General features: G+C 42.7%; 2 protein-coding genes and 1 long non-coding RNA gene across 7 annotated transcripts in view; 1 reads left to right on the plus strand and 2 right to left on the minus strand.

The window, feature by feature from the left end:
* Positions 1-341: 341 nt before the first annotated feature.
* On the minus strand, positions 342-11,073 carry plpp5 (phospholipid phosphatase 5). 2 transcript variants are annotated; one of them, XM_063014228.1, is made up of 9 exons: positions 10,985-11,073; positions 7,999-8,104; positions 6,490-6,598; positions 6,296-6,386; positions 4,161-4,224; positions 3,814-3,938; positions 3,354-3,524; positions 2,560-2,623; positions 342-2,358 (listed from the first exon to the last, which is right to left on the minus strand). In XM_063014228.1, exons 2-9 carry the CDS (start codon positions 8,067-8,069, stop codon positions 2,172-2,174), a joined length of 882 nt encoding a protein of 293 aa, XP_062870298.1. In that variant the 5' UTR covers positions 8,070-8,104; positions 10,985-11,073; the 3' UTR covers positions 342-2,171. The 2 variants fall into 2 exon arrangements, with proteins under 2 accessions (XP_062870298.1, XP_062870299.1); XM_063014229.1 differs by lacking the exon at positions 2,560-2,623.
* The window catches only part of LOC134332541 (uncharacterized), a 5,202-nt gene continuing 3,071 nt past the window's right edge, over positions 10,761-12,891 (plus strand). For both annotated transcript variants that reach the window (XR_010015262.1, XR_010015261.1), the window contains exons 1-2: positions 10,761-10,908; positions 11,015-11,196. This is a non-coding gene — a long non-coding RNA (uncharacterized LOC134332541). The remainder of the gene's footprint in view (positions 10,909-11,014; positions 11,197-12,891) is intronic.
* The window catches only part of nsd3 (nuclear receptor binding SET domain protein 3), a 36,894-nt gene continuing 36,711 nt past the window's right edge, over positions 12,709-12,891 (minus strand). For all 3 annotated transcript variants that reach the window (XM_063014225.1, XM_063014227.1, XM_063014224.1), the window contains exon 23: positions 12,709-12,891. This exon is cut by the window's right edge and continues 4,290 nt beyond it. The gene's annotated coding sequence lies outside the window, so the exon portion shown is untranslated.

The following is a 12,891-nucleotide window of genomic DNA, read 5'->3' on the forward strand; positions in this document are numbered from 1 at the left end:
CTAAAGTGATCGATTGTGGGTGTTTCTGCTTTCAGCTTCATGGCAACATTTTAGGGAAGGTCACATCAGTTCCAGCATGGTTGTAGCTCCTGTGGTTCAGGACGACGTGGTTTCCCTCCATCAGACTTCACAGATTCCAACAACTGCAACTGAGCAAGGTCTAATCTTTTGGCTGAATAAGCACAAATCCCCACAGACAGATTCCAAAGTTTTGTGGAAAGTCTTGCCCAAACTACTACAGCACATGGTTTTGGAATGGTCAGGTGTACACAAACTTTTGGCCATATAGTGTCTGGTGAACTTTTGGAGCTTTAGAAGGTAAACACGCCACCATGAGAACGTTTTAAATATCAAGGAATTTTATTTCGTCTTTATTTATTTATTCCATACGAGGACAGGAGTCGTGGACGCAGAGACCCGGACCGTCCAGTCAGGAGGCTCCGATCTCTGCACTGACTCCGGTATAAACACAGTGACACAGACACATACTGTACACATGTACCCACTGTACCCACTGTACCCGCTGTACCCACTGTACCCGCTCCTGTAACCATAAAAAAGTCAACACAAGTCTGCTACTGATCCCATGATTCCATACAAACACAAAATCTCTACAAAACACCTTCAGAGCGGAAAAGAAAACAGCGCTGTATCACATGATCACACTCACGCCCACACACACACACACTCACGCCCTCACACACACACACTCACGCCCTCACGCCCTCACACACACACACTCACGCCCTCACACACACACACTCACGCCCTCACACACACACTCACCCTCACACACACACTCACGCCCTCACACACACACACTCACGCCCTCACACACACACACTCACGCCCACACACACACACCCTCACACACACACACTCACGCCCACACACACACACTCACCCTCACACACACACACGCCCTCACACACACACACACCCTCACACACACACACACCCTCACACACACACACTCACGCCCTCACACACACACTCACACGCCCACATACACACTCACACGCCCACACACACTCACGCCCTCACACACACACACTCACGCCCTCACGCCCTCACACACACACTCACACACACACTCACGCCCTCACACACACACACTCACGCCCTCACACACACACTCACACACACACTCACGCCCTCACACACACACTCACGCCCTCACACACACACACTCACGCCCTCACACACACACTCACGCCCTCACACACACACACTCACGCCCTCACACACACACTCACACACACACTCACGCCCTCACACACACACACTCACGCCCTCACACACACACACTCACGCCCTCACACACACACTCACGCCCACACACACACACCCTCACACACACTCACGCCCTCACACACACACTCACGCCCTCACACACACACACTCACGCCCTCACACACACACACTCACGCCCTCACACACACACTCACGCCCTCACACACACACACTCACGCCCTCACACACACACTCACGCCCACACACACACACCCTCACACACACACTCACGCCCTCACACACACACTCACGCCCTCACACACACACACTCACGCCCTCACACACACACACTCACGCCCTCACACACACACACTCACACACACACTCACGCCCTCACACACACACACTCACGCCCTCACGCCCTCACACACACACTCACACACACACTCACGCCCTCACACACACACTCACGCCCTCACACACACACACTCACGCCCTCACACACACACTCACACACACACTCACGCCCTCACACACACACTCACGCCCTCACACACACACACTCACGCCCTCACACACACACTCACGCCCTCACACACACACTCACGCCCTCACACACACACACTCACGCCCTCACACACACACACTCACACACACACTCACGCCCTCACACACACACACTCACACGCCCACATACAGTAATAACAGACAATTTGGCAGCATTAGCACGAGGGCCGGGACGATAACGAGGACGGCACACAGTTCATGTTACTATAAGTGCTTTCTACAGAGTCAAGAGGATTAAGGGCGCTACAAAATCTAAATGTTTATGGTCCCTTTAAAATGAAAGTGTGTAGGGTCCCAACAAAGTGAAGGTGTTTAGGGTCTCTACATAATGAATATATTTGGTGTTTAGGGTCCCTACAGAATAAAGGAGTTTAGGAGTTTGGGGTCTCTACAGAGGTAACAGGAATCCTGAAGCGTTCTGTTTCTTCTCCTGCAGCGCCGGCGTCGAGTTCCTGAGCCGCAGGGGTTTGTGGGAATCGTTTTCGGTGAGCGCCGGATAATGCTGCCGGTAACAGAGATACGAGAAGATCAAACCCAGCAGAGACCCCACCAACACATCTGTCATATAAACACACACACAAGCAGAACCAGAGTAATTAACATGAATTATTATTATTATATATCTCAGCTTGTTCATCTGAAACACGTTCACACAGCACCACGTATTACTGTACATAAATCATCATGTGCATTGTTATTATTATTATCATTATAAAGATGGGTGTGAGTGAGAGGAAGGGAAGCCGGATGTTGATTCACCTCCTGTAACAGAGACTCAAAACAGCGATGCTGACTGTAACCAGCAGGGGGCGCCAGAGGGACACTGAGTAAATATTAAACAATAGAAATTGTTTTAATTTTATAAATAATCTATTTGTATTGACAGGGTATATATATAATAAATGACATATATAATAAATAATGTATTTAATAATGTCTTCTCAAAGTAGGCATGTTATTCCTTTAAAAAACACTAAAGAATTTGTGAAGGATTGTATTTACTCGTTTTGTTTTGATAATACTGTGGCCTAAAATGTACTTTAAATTATACAAATGAACTAATTATGCAACATTTATTTATTTTCATATGATTATTTATTATTATGAGTATTAATTATATCTAAATCGTTTTGTTTTTTTGCTAATACAAAAGAAATCTTAATAAATAATCTGCTAAACAGAGTCGATTTCTTTTCATTTCTGTCTTTATAAATTAATGAATTTTTCTCTGTTGATATTTCTCATTTATTAATTCCTGCACTAATTAAAAATCTTTGTTTATATTAGTATTTATTTATTTATTTATCGTGTCATTTTGTGCGCTACACGAATATGAGTGTTTAACACCCCCCCCCCCCCCCCCAGTGGTCAGTACTGGTACTGCAGGATTTAATCGCTATACTGTACTCAAGTGTAAAATAATAACTACATTTTATATTTATTTTACTTAATATTACTAAAATTAGTAGTAATGATAGTTTAATTTCATCTAATAATAACAAAAAATGTGTAAATATGATGTGAATTGGCTGTCAGCTAGGTGTAATGCTAACCTTGCCAGTGGTGCTTGTAGTCGCAGGTTCTGGAGACGGCGATGAGAATGGCGGCGAGCAGCGGCGTCAGGAACAGGCACAGGCGCCAGGCTTTACCGCGGCCTGCCGAACTGAAACAGTGGAGCTTCCCGGCCAGGTAGAGCGCCGTGAATCCCAGTCCGGCAAACGCAACTACACACACACACACAGAGATCAAAGAGAAAAGATGAAAGAAGCCACAGGACTTCAAAGGGAAGCAGAAGAGGCGTCGTTTCAGGGTGCTTCAGGTTTTGTAACTGAGCCTGCCACTCCTGGGTAGATCAACACTTATATATGACCAAAAGTATTTGGGACAACTATGAAAATAGGATCTTTTTGGCTAGAACAACAAGCTTTTAGAAGTACGTCTGTGGGAATTTGTCCCCAGTTGCTTACAGATCTCAGATACTTTTTATCAGAAGGAAAGAGGAATAGTGTTTACAGGACGAGTGGCCGCTGGGGAAGCTCTTCCGCCCCTCGGTGACCACGTCGGGGTCTCCGCTGCACTGCAGGTCGGGGTTTATCTGACCGTCCGGGAAGCAGCGGTAGAAGAAATCCGGGCGTGGTCTGGAGAAAAAAAATACAAAAGAGTCAAAAGTATGCGGACACTGGTCTCTGTGCAGCGCCTCGAGCGGCCAGCAGAGGTCGCAATCCCAGCAGCGATGAGGAATCCCTTCGGGACGAAGGGATTCCTCATCGCTGCTGGGATTGCGACCTCTGCTGGCCGCTCGAGGCGCTGCACAGAGACGGAAAATAATAAAGGGTTTTATAGGTCACATGATCGCTCACCTTCCCACCGTGAGCTTGACCGCGTTGGTGAAGACTCCGTTCAGCAGCAGCGTTAATGTAACAGCTGAGAACACACACAATGCAATTTATCAACGGTTCATACCAACACATCCGCACCTCCAGAGACCCCCTGAAGGACCCCTGACCACGAGCTTGTTGGACCATGGACCATTCCATACCAGAAGGCGTTCCACAACATTTGGAAGGTGATCAGATGATGTTAAAAATAGAAATACCGGTTAAAAAATGAGAAAACGAAAGCAGACCCGGGCTCCGCCGGACCGGTCGGACTCGATTTCCTTCGTGTGTGCGCATGTCAGTCCGTCAGCGAGCAAACACTCCAGGCCCGTTTTCGTTTCGCTTCGGTCCTTCGCACCGCTAGACGTGAGCGCACGTCTGCGCCGTCCTGCAGCCCGACGAAGAAAAACTCAAAACCCTAACCCTGGAAATAACGTCACACGAGCAATAACGTGTTCACACCGGCAGCGACCTCTCGCCTCTCGTCACCCCCGAGCAGCTGATCACTCATCGCCCTGGTGTGCACACAAAAAAGCCAAAGTCATTGTGGTACAGCTGTGGTACTCTACTGGGTCATATACACTGGGTAAATAGAAATAACTATCTGATTACGAGTCAGACAGTTTGGTGTTTCTGCTAAAAATCCTAATAAAAGTCCTGGAGGGAATATAAATTATACATGACATCCCTGTGTAGTCCATTACTGACTGTACAGCCATGACAATAAATGGCTTTGGTTCTTTGTTATCGTTCCCCTTCCATCCCTAGTGGGACCGATTATCTAGGAACCGTTATCTTCTACCAGCTGCTGGACTAGGGCTGAGCGATTTTCACGATTAATTCGGTTAATCAGAATGAACGTTTTCACCCGATGTTAGAATGTGACAATCGCGATTGTTTACGTACTTCATATTTTTACTAAAATACCAACATGACACGACGCAGAAACTGAGCAGACGCTCGCGGAATATAAATCAGGGAAAGTTTAATATAAAAAGGCAAAACCAGGTCAGAGTCCAAAACCAGAGGATAAACTTAAACAGTAAACGGAAGACAACGAGGGTTATACACGGTAACGGTTAGATTCAGAAATAAGGAGCGTAAACACGATCGGTAAAACGAGACACGAACAGAAGAGTTTCATTAAGATTCACTGAATCGAACACCGCCGAACTGAATCAAAACTCCGGCGCCGATGAGCTCGCGATCAGGATTGGCTGACCGGGGACGTGTGACGGTCCGTGGAAACATGGGAGTTGTAGTCTATATAGTTAGAAGCAGAACGTGCCCCCTCCATCCACCCCCCCCAATCACAAGAGGACAAAATCAAAGCTGAGCTGAGTGATTACTTCACCCCCCGTCCCCCAGTATAGATACTGGTACAGACTCACTCAGTGGTGGAAACAGCACAGCACAGACTCGTGTTTCTTTTAAGAAACCTGTAAAGAACTTTTTTTTAGTCCTTTTCCTAATGTAAGGTTTTGCTGCACATTATTTTTAAAAAAAAAAGAGTTGTTTGTGAGCTATTCTTATAAAGCATATAGATCATTCAGATTTCCATTTTGTTTTTAATTATTGTGATCGTTACTGTTATACATTTTTAGATCCTTAAAAGGATAATTATAGCTGGTGTTGTTACTATTTTTGCACTTCTGCAGTCATTTTAATTTACAATGCAAAAAAAAGTAATCTGAGTCTTATTTCAATTGCATTATACAAGAACAAAAAAAATCAAAATCGTAATCGACAATCGGTTATAATTTTAAAATAATCGAGATTTTTTTTTGGGGGGCAAAATCGCCCAGCCCTATGCTGTACTTCTCTGTGCCCATATAAACAGGGCTAGTTTGACAGGCCTGTTACAAATGGAACCTTTTTAAAAACAAAAAATGTGTGTCAGAAAAAGCAAATCCAGAATCTCATGATGAACAATATACACTATAAGACCAAAACCCTCAGTGGCTCAGACTGTATACGGTCACACAGAGGTCACTCCGCTTTAATAGCGTTTGTATATGAAACGGGACGTCCGACAGGCTCGGGGTCAGGCGTCCGAATACTTTCGGTCTGCCTGGAGGAGACGCGCGAGTGCGAGCGCGTGTCGGTGCGGGACTCACCCAACGACGCCTCTCTCATGTCGCCTCTCTCGGCTTTTCTCAGGATGGTGAAAATGAAGACGGTGGCCAGCGGGACGAATAACGCGATGCTCTGTAGGAGGGAGACGGTCAGTCAAGGGGCGTCCCGATACTTTTGACCACCTAGCGTGTACGAGAGCGGTGGAGAACACGGAGACGGGAGCCGGGACACTTACGAACATGAGCGAGGTGGGAACCCGGTCGTGCTTGACGTGGTGGAACCTGTAGAGCCAGAACTCCTCGGGTTGGATCTGTCGGCTGAACGGTGCCAGCGCCTCCGTCACCCTGCGACAACAATCACAAACACACTCAGATCATCGGGTCCTGCGACGGTCCACTGGTGGTGCCTTCACGGGCGGTGGAGGAAGGAGGGATTTACCGCTTTTATGGTAAATTTATGGTAAAGCTCTATGAACGAATTCACAACTGTCTGGTAAAAAGAAGCAGCGTCTCCACCGCTCATACCGATACCTGAACCAGACACCAGGGGTCACTGCTGCTGCAGTAGAGGAGATTTAACATCCAGGACCAGTCGCTATCCCGACCAGGACTCAAACCCCAGTCTCCCTCATGGTGTTAAACGTTCTGTGTTTTTACTGAACTGGGAAAATCTGCTTGTAGTCCCAGTAACACCAGTGAGCTATCATTCAATCAATTTAATCATTTTAAACTTAATTAAATAACTAATTAATTAATTTCTAACCACCTCCACTCTGCCTGTGACAGTTTTACTGTACTGGATTTTTATTATTTATCATTTTTATTGCTATTTTAATTATTTATTTATTATTATTCATGTCATTCTTATTTTGTTTTTAATTTTGTATTAAAACTATTATTATTATCTCAATTGTTTTGATTATTTTAACGTCATTTAATGTTTCTTTATTATATTTTTCTTTCGTTATTTTGTCGCTAATCTTAACATATAATTAATTTACTTATTTTTTTAAAGTTTCTCATTTTTTCCTATATTTTTATATCCCAATTCTGATTTTATTTTTAAAAATGTTTTAAAATTTGTTAATTTTTGTTGGGGGGGGCAGTACGGTGGGTAGCGCTGTCTCCTCACAGCAGGAAGGTCCTGGGTTCCATCCCCAGACGGGGCGGTCCGGGTCCTTGCTGTGTGGAGTTTGCATGTTCTCCCCGTGTCTGCATGGGTTTCCTCCCACAGGGTGTTACTGTGTGCCTTGCGCCCATTGAAAAGCTGGGATAGGCTCCAGCACCCCCAGCGATCCTGATACTTGTATTAAAACAATAATAGTAATTATTTTATTATTATCTCTGCTGTTTTGAATAATTTAACGTTATTTAATTTCCCTTTATTATATTTTTCTTTTGTTATTTAATTATTTTGTTGGTTATTTTAAAATATCATTTTTATTTATTTACATTTTTGATTATTTAAATGTTTCTCATATTTTCACCTTTTCTATTCTATATTTTAATCTCTAAAATCTGGTTTTATATATTTTTCTTTAATGTTTTGAATTTGTTGATTTTAGTTGATTAAATGTTATTTCATTCTTAATGAAAGAAATGAAGAAAAGACGTCTGTTGGTTGATTAATGAATTGATGAAATGACTGAAGTTCTTCTGAGCTTAATGGAGATCCTAACTGGAGATGATGATGATGATGATGATGATGATGAAGGTGACCTGAGGGAGATAAAGGTGACACTTACAGGAACACGGCCAGCAGCAGCAGACGAACCATCACCTCAGTGATGAACTCCTGATCTACACTCTTCCTCATCTTCAGACCAGGTGTGTTAGCCCCGCCCACTTTACCTGCAACGACAAACAGCGGTGAGGCCGACGGAACCGGAACCGGAACCTGAACCAGTTATGCTTTTATTATTCAATCCACTTCCAGTACAGACACTTCACATTTACACACATCATGCCTCTGGACTTACTGAGTCTACTGATTAAACGGGCACAAATCCCCACAGACGCACTCCGACGTCTTGTAGAACGGTATTAAAGGACAGAGGGAGCGAATCAACATGAACGCACACGGTTTTGGAACAGGGGAACACGCTCATGGTCAGGTGTCCACATACTTTTGGCCATATAGTGTATGTGACAGAAAACAAAACACAAAGACCTTCACAATTTTTCAATTTAGTCATATCCAATTCCCGATCGTAAATCCTCTGCGGCTTGCACGACCCATGATCTGATCAAGAGAGCCGGATCACCTTCCAGTCTGTAGGAAGGGAGCGTAACTGTTGTACCTGCTGCTTTCAGGTCGTCCTGCAGCTCTCTCCGAGCGGCTGCTGGCTTCACTCTGAGCTTCCTCCTCATGAGTCTGAGAGCAGGCTGTGAGATCTCGTGTGCTGCTCCTGTCCGGGGACGATCTGTGGTCCCATGAAGGTTCCACTTGCGGATGGCGGGAGCGTTTGTGCTGACGGTGACGCTGAAGGCGTTCGCTGTGGTTAGCTTCCTCCATTCAGGTGTTTCGTCATCATCTTGATTCGTTCTTTTTATCTTTCGGCTTCATGTCTCGGAGTGAACGAAGGTCTCGGCGTCTCGGCTGGAAGAACGCGACGTTCAGCTGGAGCCGCTGGTTCCAGACTGAAGCGGGTTAGCCTAGCACCTCACCGGGAACAGGTATGTCGCCTCACTTCCTGGTGAAGCCGCTGGGTTGGTCACGCTGGGCGTGGCTCACCTGGTGTGTTATGAAGACTGGAATGCTGCGTGGACACTTTAAACCTTCTCAGAGTGTCTGCAGCGTTCTACACGGCGTCTGGACTAGTGATCAGACGGTCGCTGGTTCAAGCCCCGGCACCCCACTGTTGGGCCCCTGAGCGAGGCTTCATGCGACTACAAAACCATGAGCATTAATATAGAGCTGCTCCACAGTACCTGTATACCAGCATCCACAAGATTTTTTACTGTGTCTGTGGGAATTTGTGCTCATTCAGCAGTAGAGCGTGTGTAAGATCAGGCTCTGGTGTATTTTGGTGAATGAAGAATATTATCCTGTATGTTTTACAGTTAGTTTTATTTTTGGGTCAAAAGGTCAAGGAGCATAATAAATAATAAATATATTATTTCTATATAATTGTATATAATATAACATGTATAAATGGTATATTTCATAAATAAGGCTTGTGGTAAATGAGGTATATTATGATCTATGTTTCACAGTTGGTTTGAATTTTAGTTTGAACAGTCAATGAGCATAATAGATTTATATTTATTATTAGTTTTTAAATATATGAAATCTAAATAAATCTAAAAACCATTCAAAAATTACATTAAAAGCTGTTTAAAAATAGGTCTTGTAGTAAATGAAGAAATATTATTATTTATGTATTACAGCTGGTTTGACAGTTCTAAGTCAAACAGTCAAAAAGCATAATAAATTATTTTATCTCTATTCATTAATATATACTGTATATATAATACAAATTTAAAACATCTATTTTTTTTTTATTAACTAAAGATATTTTTAAAAGCCTTGTGTTACATGGAGAATTTTATTATTTATGTTTTCCACTTGTTTTTACATTCCTAGGTTATACAGTCAAGGTGCAGCACTGACTTATATTAAATAAAATATATTTAAAATAAAAAAAAATACAAATACAAAGAATTTATTTAAAAAAAATAAGTTTTGTGGTAAATGAGGAATATTATTATTTATGTTTCACAGCTGGTTTATTATTTTTAGGTCAAACAGTGAAAAAGCAAATTAGATTTATCTACATTTATTTATTACAATGTTATAAAGCTATAAAATTATAAAAAAATATATAAAACTATAAAAAATAGATAAAATTGTAAAACCGATATATAAAATTATGAAAAATATATACAATTATAAAAATATATAAAACTATAAAAAATATATAAAATTATAAAAAAAATATATATAAATATATTAAAAATACATAAAATTATAATGTATATATACTGTATATATAACTATAAAAAATATATAAATTATAAAAATATATAAAATTATAAAAAAGTATATATATAAAATTATAAAAATATCTAAAAACATCTTTAAAAAATTTACTAAAAAAATTACATGTTACATGAATAGTATTATTACTTATGTTATATATATTTATACATTTAATTTTAATACACATTAGGTCAGTCATGGTGCATATTTGATTATTATTATTAATATATATATATATATATATATTAAATATAAGTCAAATGTTATTAATATATAGATATAATATTAACAAGGCTTCCTATATAAATAAAATACAGATTTACATTAGGAAAAAAATAAATGTGGTAAATTTAATTGTCTCACAGTTGATGTTACATCAGTAAGTAAAATAGTAATAAAGCACAACAGATTTATATTAAATATATACATATATGTTTAAAAACTATTTAAAATATAGGGTAAGAATCCAGCCGGGTGTATTAAGGCTTTTCTGGTCGGTGTTTCTCAGCTGGTTTGAGCTCTTTAATCATTATAATAGTTGAATAATGTAATCGTATATAATAAAGTTGAAAGTTAAATATAATAAATAAACTTAACGCAGGTATAAACACCTGGAGAGCGCGAGCCTGAACTCCACGTCATCAGCGCGAGCTACAAACAGAGCCAGTCTGAGGTAACGTTAGCCTGATGCTAACTCGCTACTTTAGCATCGTTAGCATTAGCTCGCATTCTGGTGTGCGCTCCGGTACCTTTGATCTTCTCTCCTCTCCCGCCTTTAGTGCCCAGTCCTGCCGGGGTCCGAGCGCTCCGTCATGGGTCAGTGTGGTACATGTCCAGCACCTCCAGAGCTCAGGGAGAAGATCAGGAAGCCCTCAGAGCTCCGGGTCCACAGCGCTGAGAGAGAGGAGCAGCTCAGGAGATACACGAACACGTCACGCTAGAGCTGCGCCACCTGCTGGGGGTCAGGAGTGCTGCACTCATTCATAACTGCATTAGAACCACGACCTCACACACAGCCAACACCTTTAGGCTGAATTAGGACTCTTACTGCGAGCCAGACCATTTAGTATGTGGCTTTAGGTTTCATGGAAATAAATCCCTACAGTCATGTTCCATAATGTGCCGTACATTTTTAATAGGAGACAGATAGGACTGCAGGCAGGCCGGTCAAGCACATGCATTCTGTGTCTATGAAGCCACACAGTTGGGCTGAATTGGGACCCTCACTGCAAGCCAGACCATTTCAGTATTTGGCTTCAGGTTAAATGGAAGTCAATCCCTGCAGTCATGTTTCAAAATCTGGTGAAACTCCTCCCAGAAGAGTGGAGGCTGTTATGGCGGCAAATGTGGAACGCTTCGGACCATGAATGGAACACAGCTGTATCATTCATTCATTCATTCATTCATAGTCTGTTTTACCACCATTTAATCCTGGTCAGGGTTGCGGTGGGTCCAATCCATTGGGAGAACCTCGATCCTAACTCTGCACTTGTCTTTGGACTTGTGGGAGGAAACCGGAGCGCCCGGAGGAAACCCACACGGGCACAGGGAAAACATGCAAACTCCACACAGAAGGGACCCTGGGAATCGAACTCAGGACCTTCTGGCTGTGTGGTGACAGCGCCACCTACTGCCCCACCATGCCGCCCTTGTTTTTTTTTTATTGAAATAAATAAATAAGCGTGAATTTCAGTGGAGCTTCGAGTGGCCGGTTTTGAAGCTGGACTTCACGCTTGCACAGCAGCCTCTAAGTGTCATTGATGATTTCTTGATGCAGCGGCGGCCTGTGTTAAGTGACAACGGTTTTCTGAAGTACTCCCGAGCCCATGTGGCTGTATTTATCACAGTAGCATGATGGTTTCTCATGCAGCGCCGCCTGAGAGCCCAAAGGTCACGAACATTCTACACAGACCGAGACGCTCCAGATTCCCTGAATCTTTCCACAGTATTATGTACAGTAGACGGTGAAAGACAAAACAATCTGCAATCTTGTCAGAACTGATCGATTCTTTGATGAAGTTTGGAACACGGTGGTGAGCCACGCCCCATCGTTGCTTGTACAGACTGATCCTGATCCAGGTGGATCCTTTTATACCCGATCATGATCCCCTCACCTGGTACCGACTCACCTGCTCAAACATTTACATTTTCGGCATTTAGCGGACGCTTTCATCCAAAGCGACTTACAACTGTTACAGTGTACAATCTAAGCAAATGGGGGTTAAGGGCCTTGCTCAAGGGCCCAACAGTTGCAACCCGGCAGAGGTAAGGCTTGAACCGACAACCTTCTGATTACTAGTTCAGTACCTTAACCACTAGGCTACAACTGCACCTTCAACACTGGAACTTTCACTCCTATTTTGCCCCCGTCCCAACTTTTTTGGAGTCTGTTAGAGCATCAAATTCTGAACCTGTTTCTGTTAACAAACTACAGTGAAGTCGATCAGTGAAACATCGGAAAATGAACAAATCACACATGCACAGATGTTTTTTTATTACTGAATTTTACTGAACGTCCCAACTCTTTTGGAAAGGCGGTTTGTAGTGTGGTGTTGGGTAAAGAAGAGCGTTTGTGCAGAAGGTGAACATTCAGTAGAGGTTTATTGAAGTGGAACCAGGCAGATCTGAGAGAGTAAAATCTGTGGAATGTGGTTTT

Source organism: Trichomycterus rosablanca, chromosome 18 (genome assembly GCF_030014385.1).
Source record: "Trichomycterus rosablanca isolate fTriRos1 chromosome 18, fTriRos1.hap1, whole genome shotgun sequence".
Classification (NCBI taxonomy): domain Eukaryota; kingdom Metazoa; phylum Chordata; class Actinopteri; order Siluriformes; family Trichomycteridae; genus Trichomycterus; species Trichomycterus rosablanca.

Bases quoted from the DNA above. Each gene is read 5' to 3' on its own strand.
- plpp5 (XM_063014228.1), bottom strand. From the start codon at position 8,069: ATGAGGAAGAGTGTAGATCAGGAGTTCATCACTGAGGTGATGGTTCGT. The intron at 6,599-7,998 runs GTAAGTGTCACC...TTGTTGTCGCAG, and splicing joins CTGCTGCTGGCCGTGTTCCT to GGTGACGGAGGCGCTGGCAC. The intron at 3,525-3,813 runs GTAAACACTATT...GTGTGTGTGTAG, and splicing joins CCCCAGCGGCCACTCGTCCT to TTGCGTTTGCCGGACTGGGA.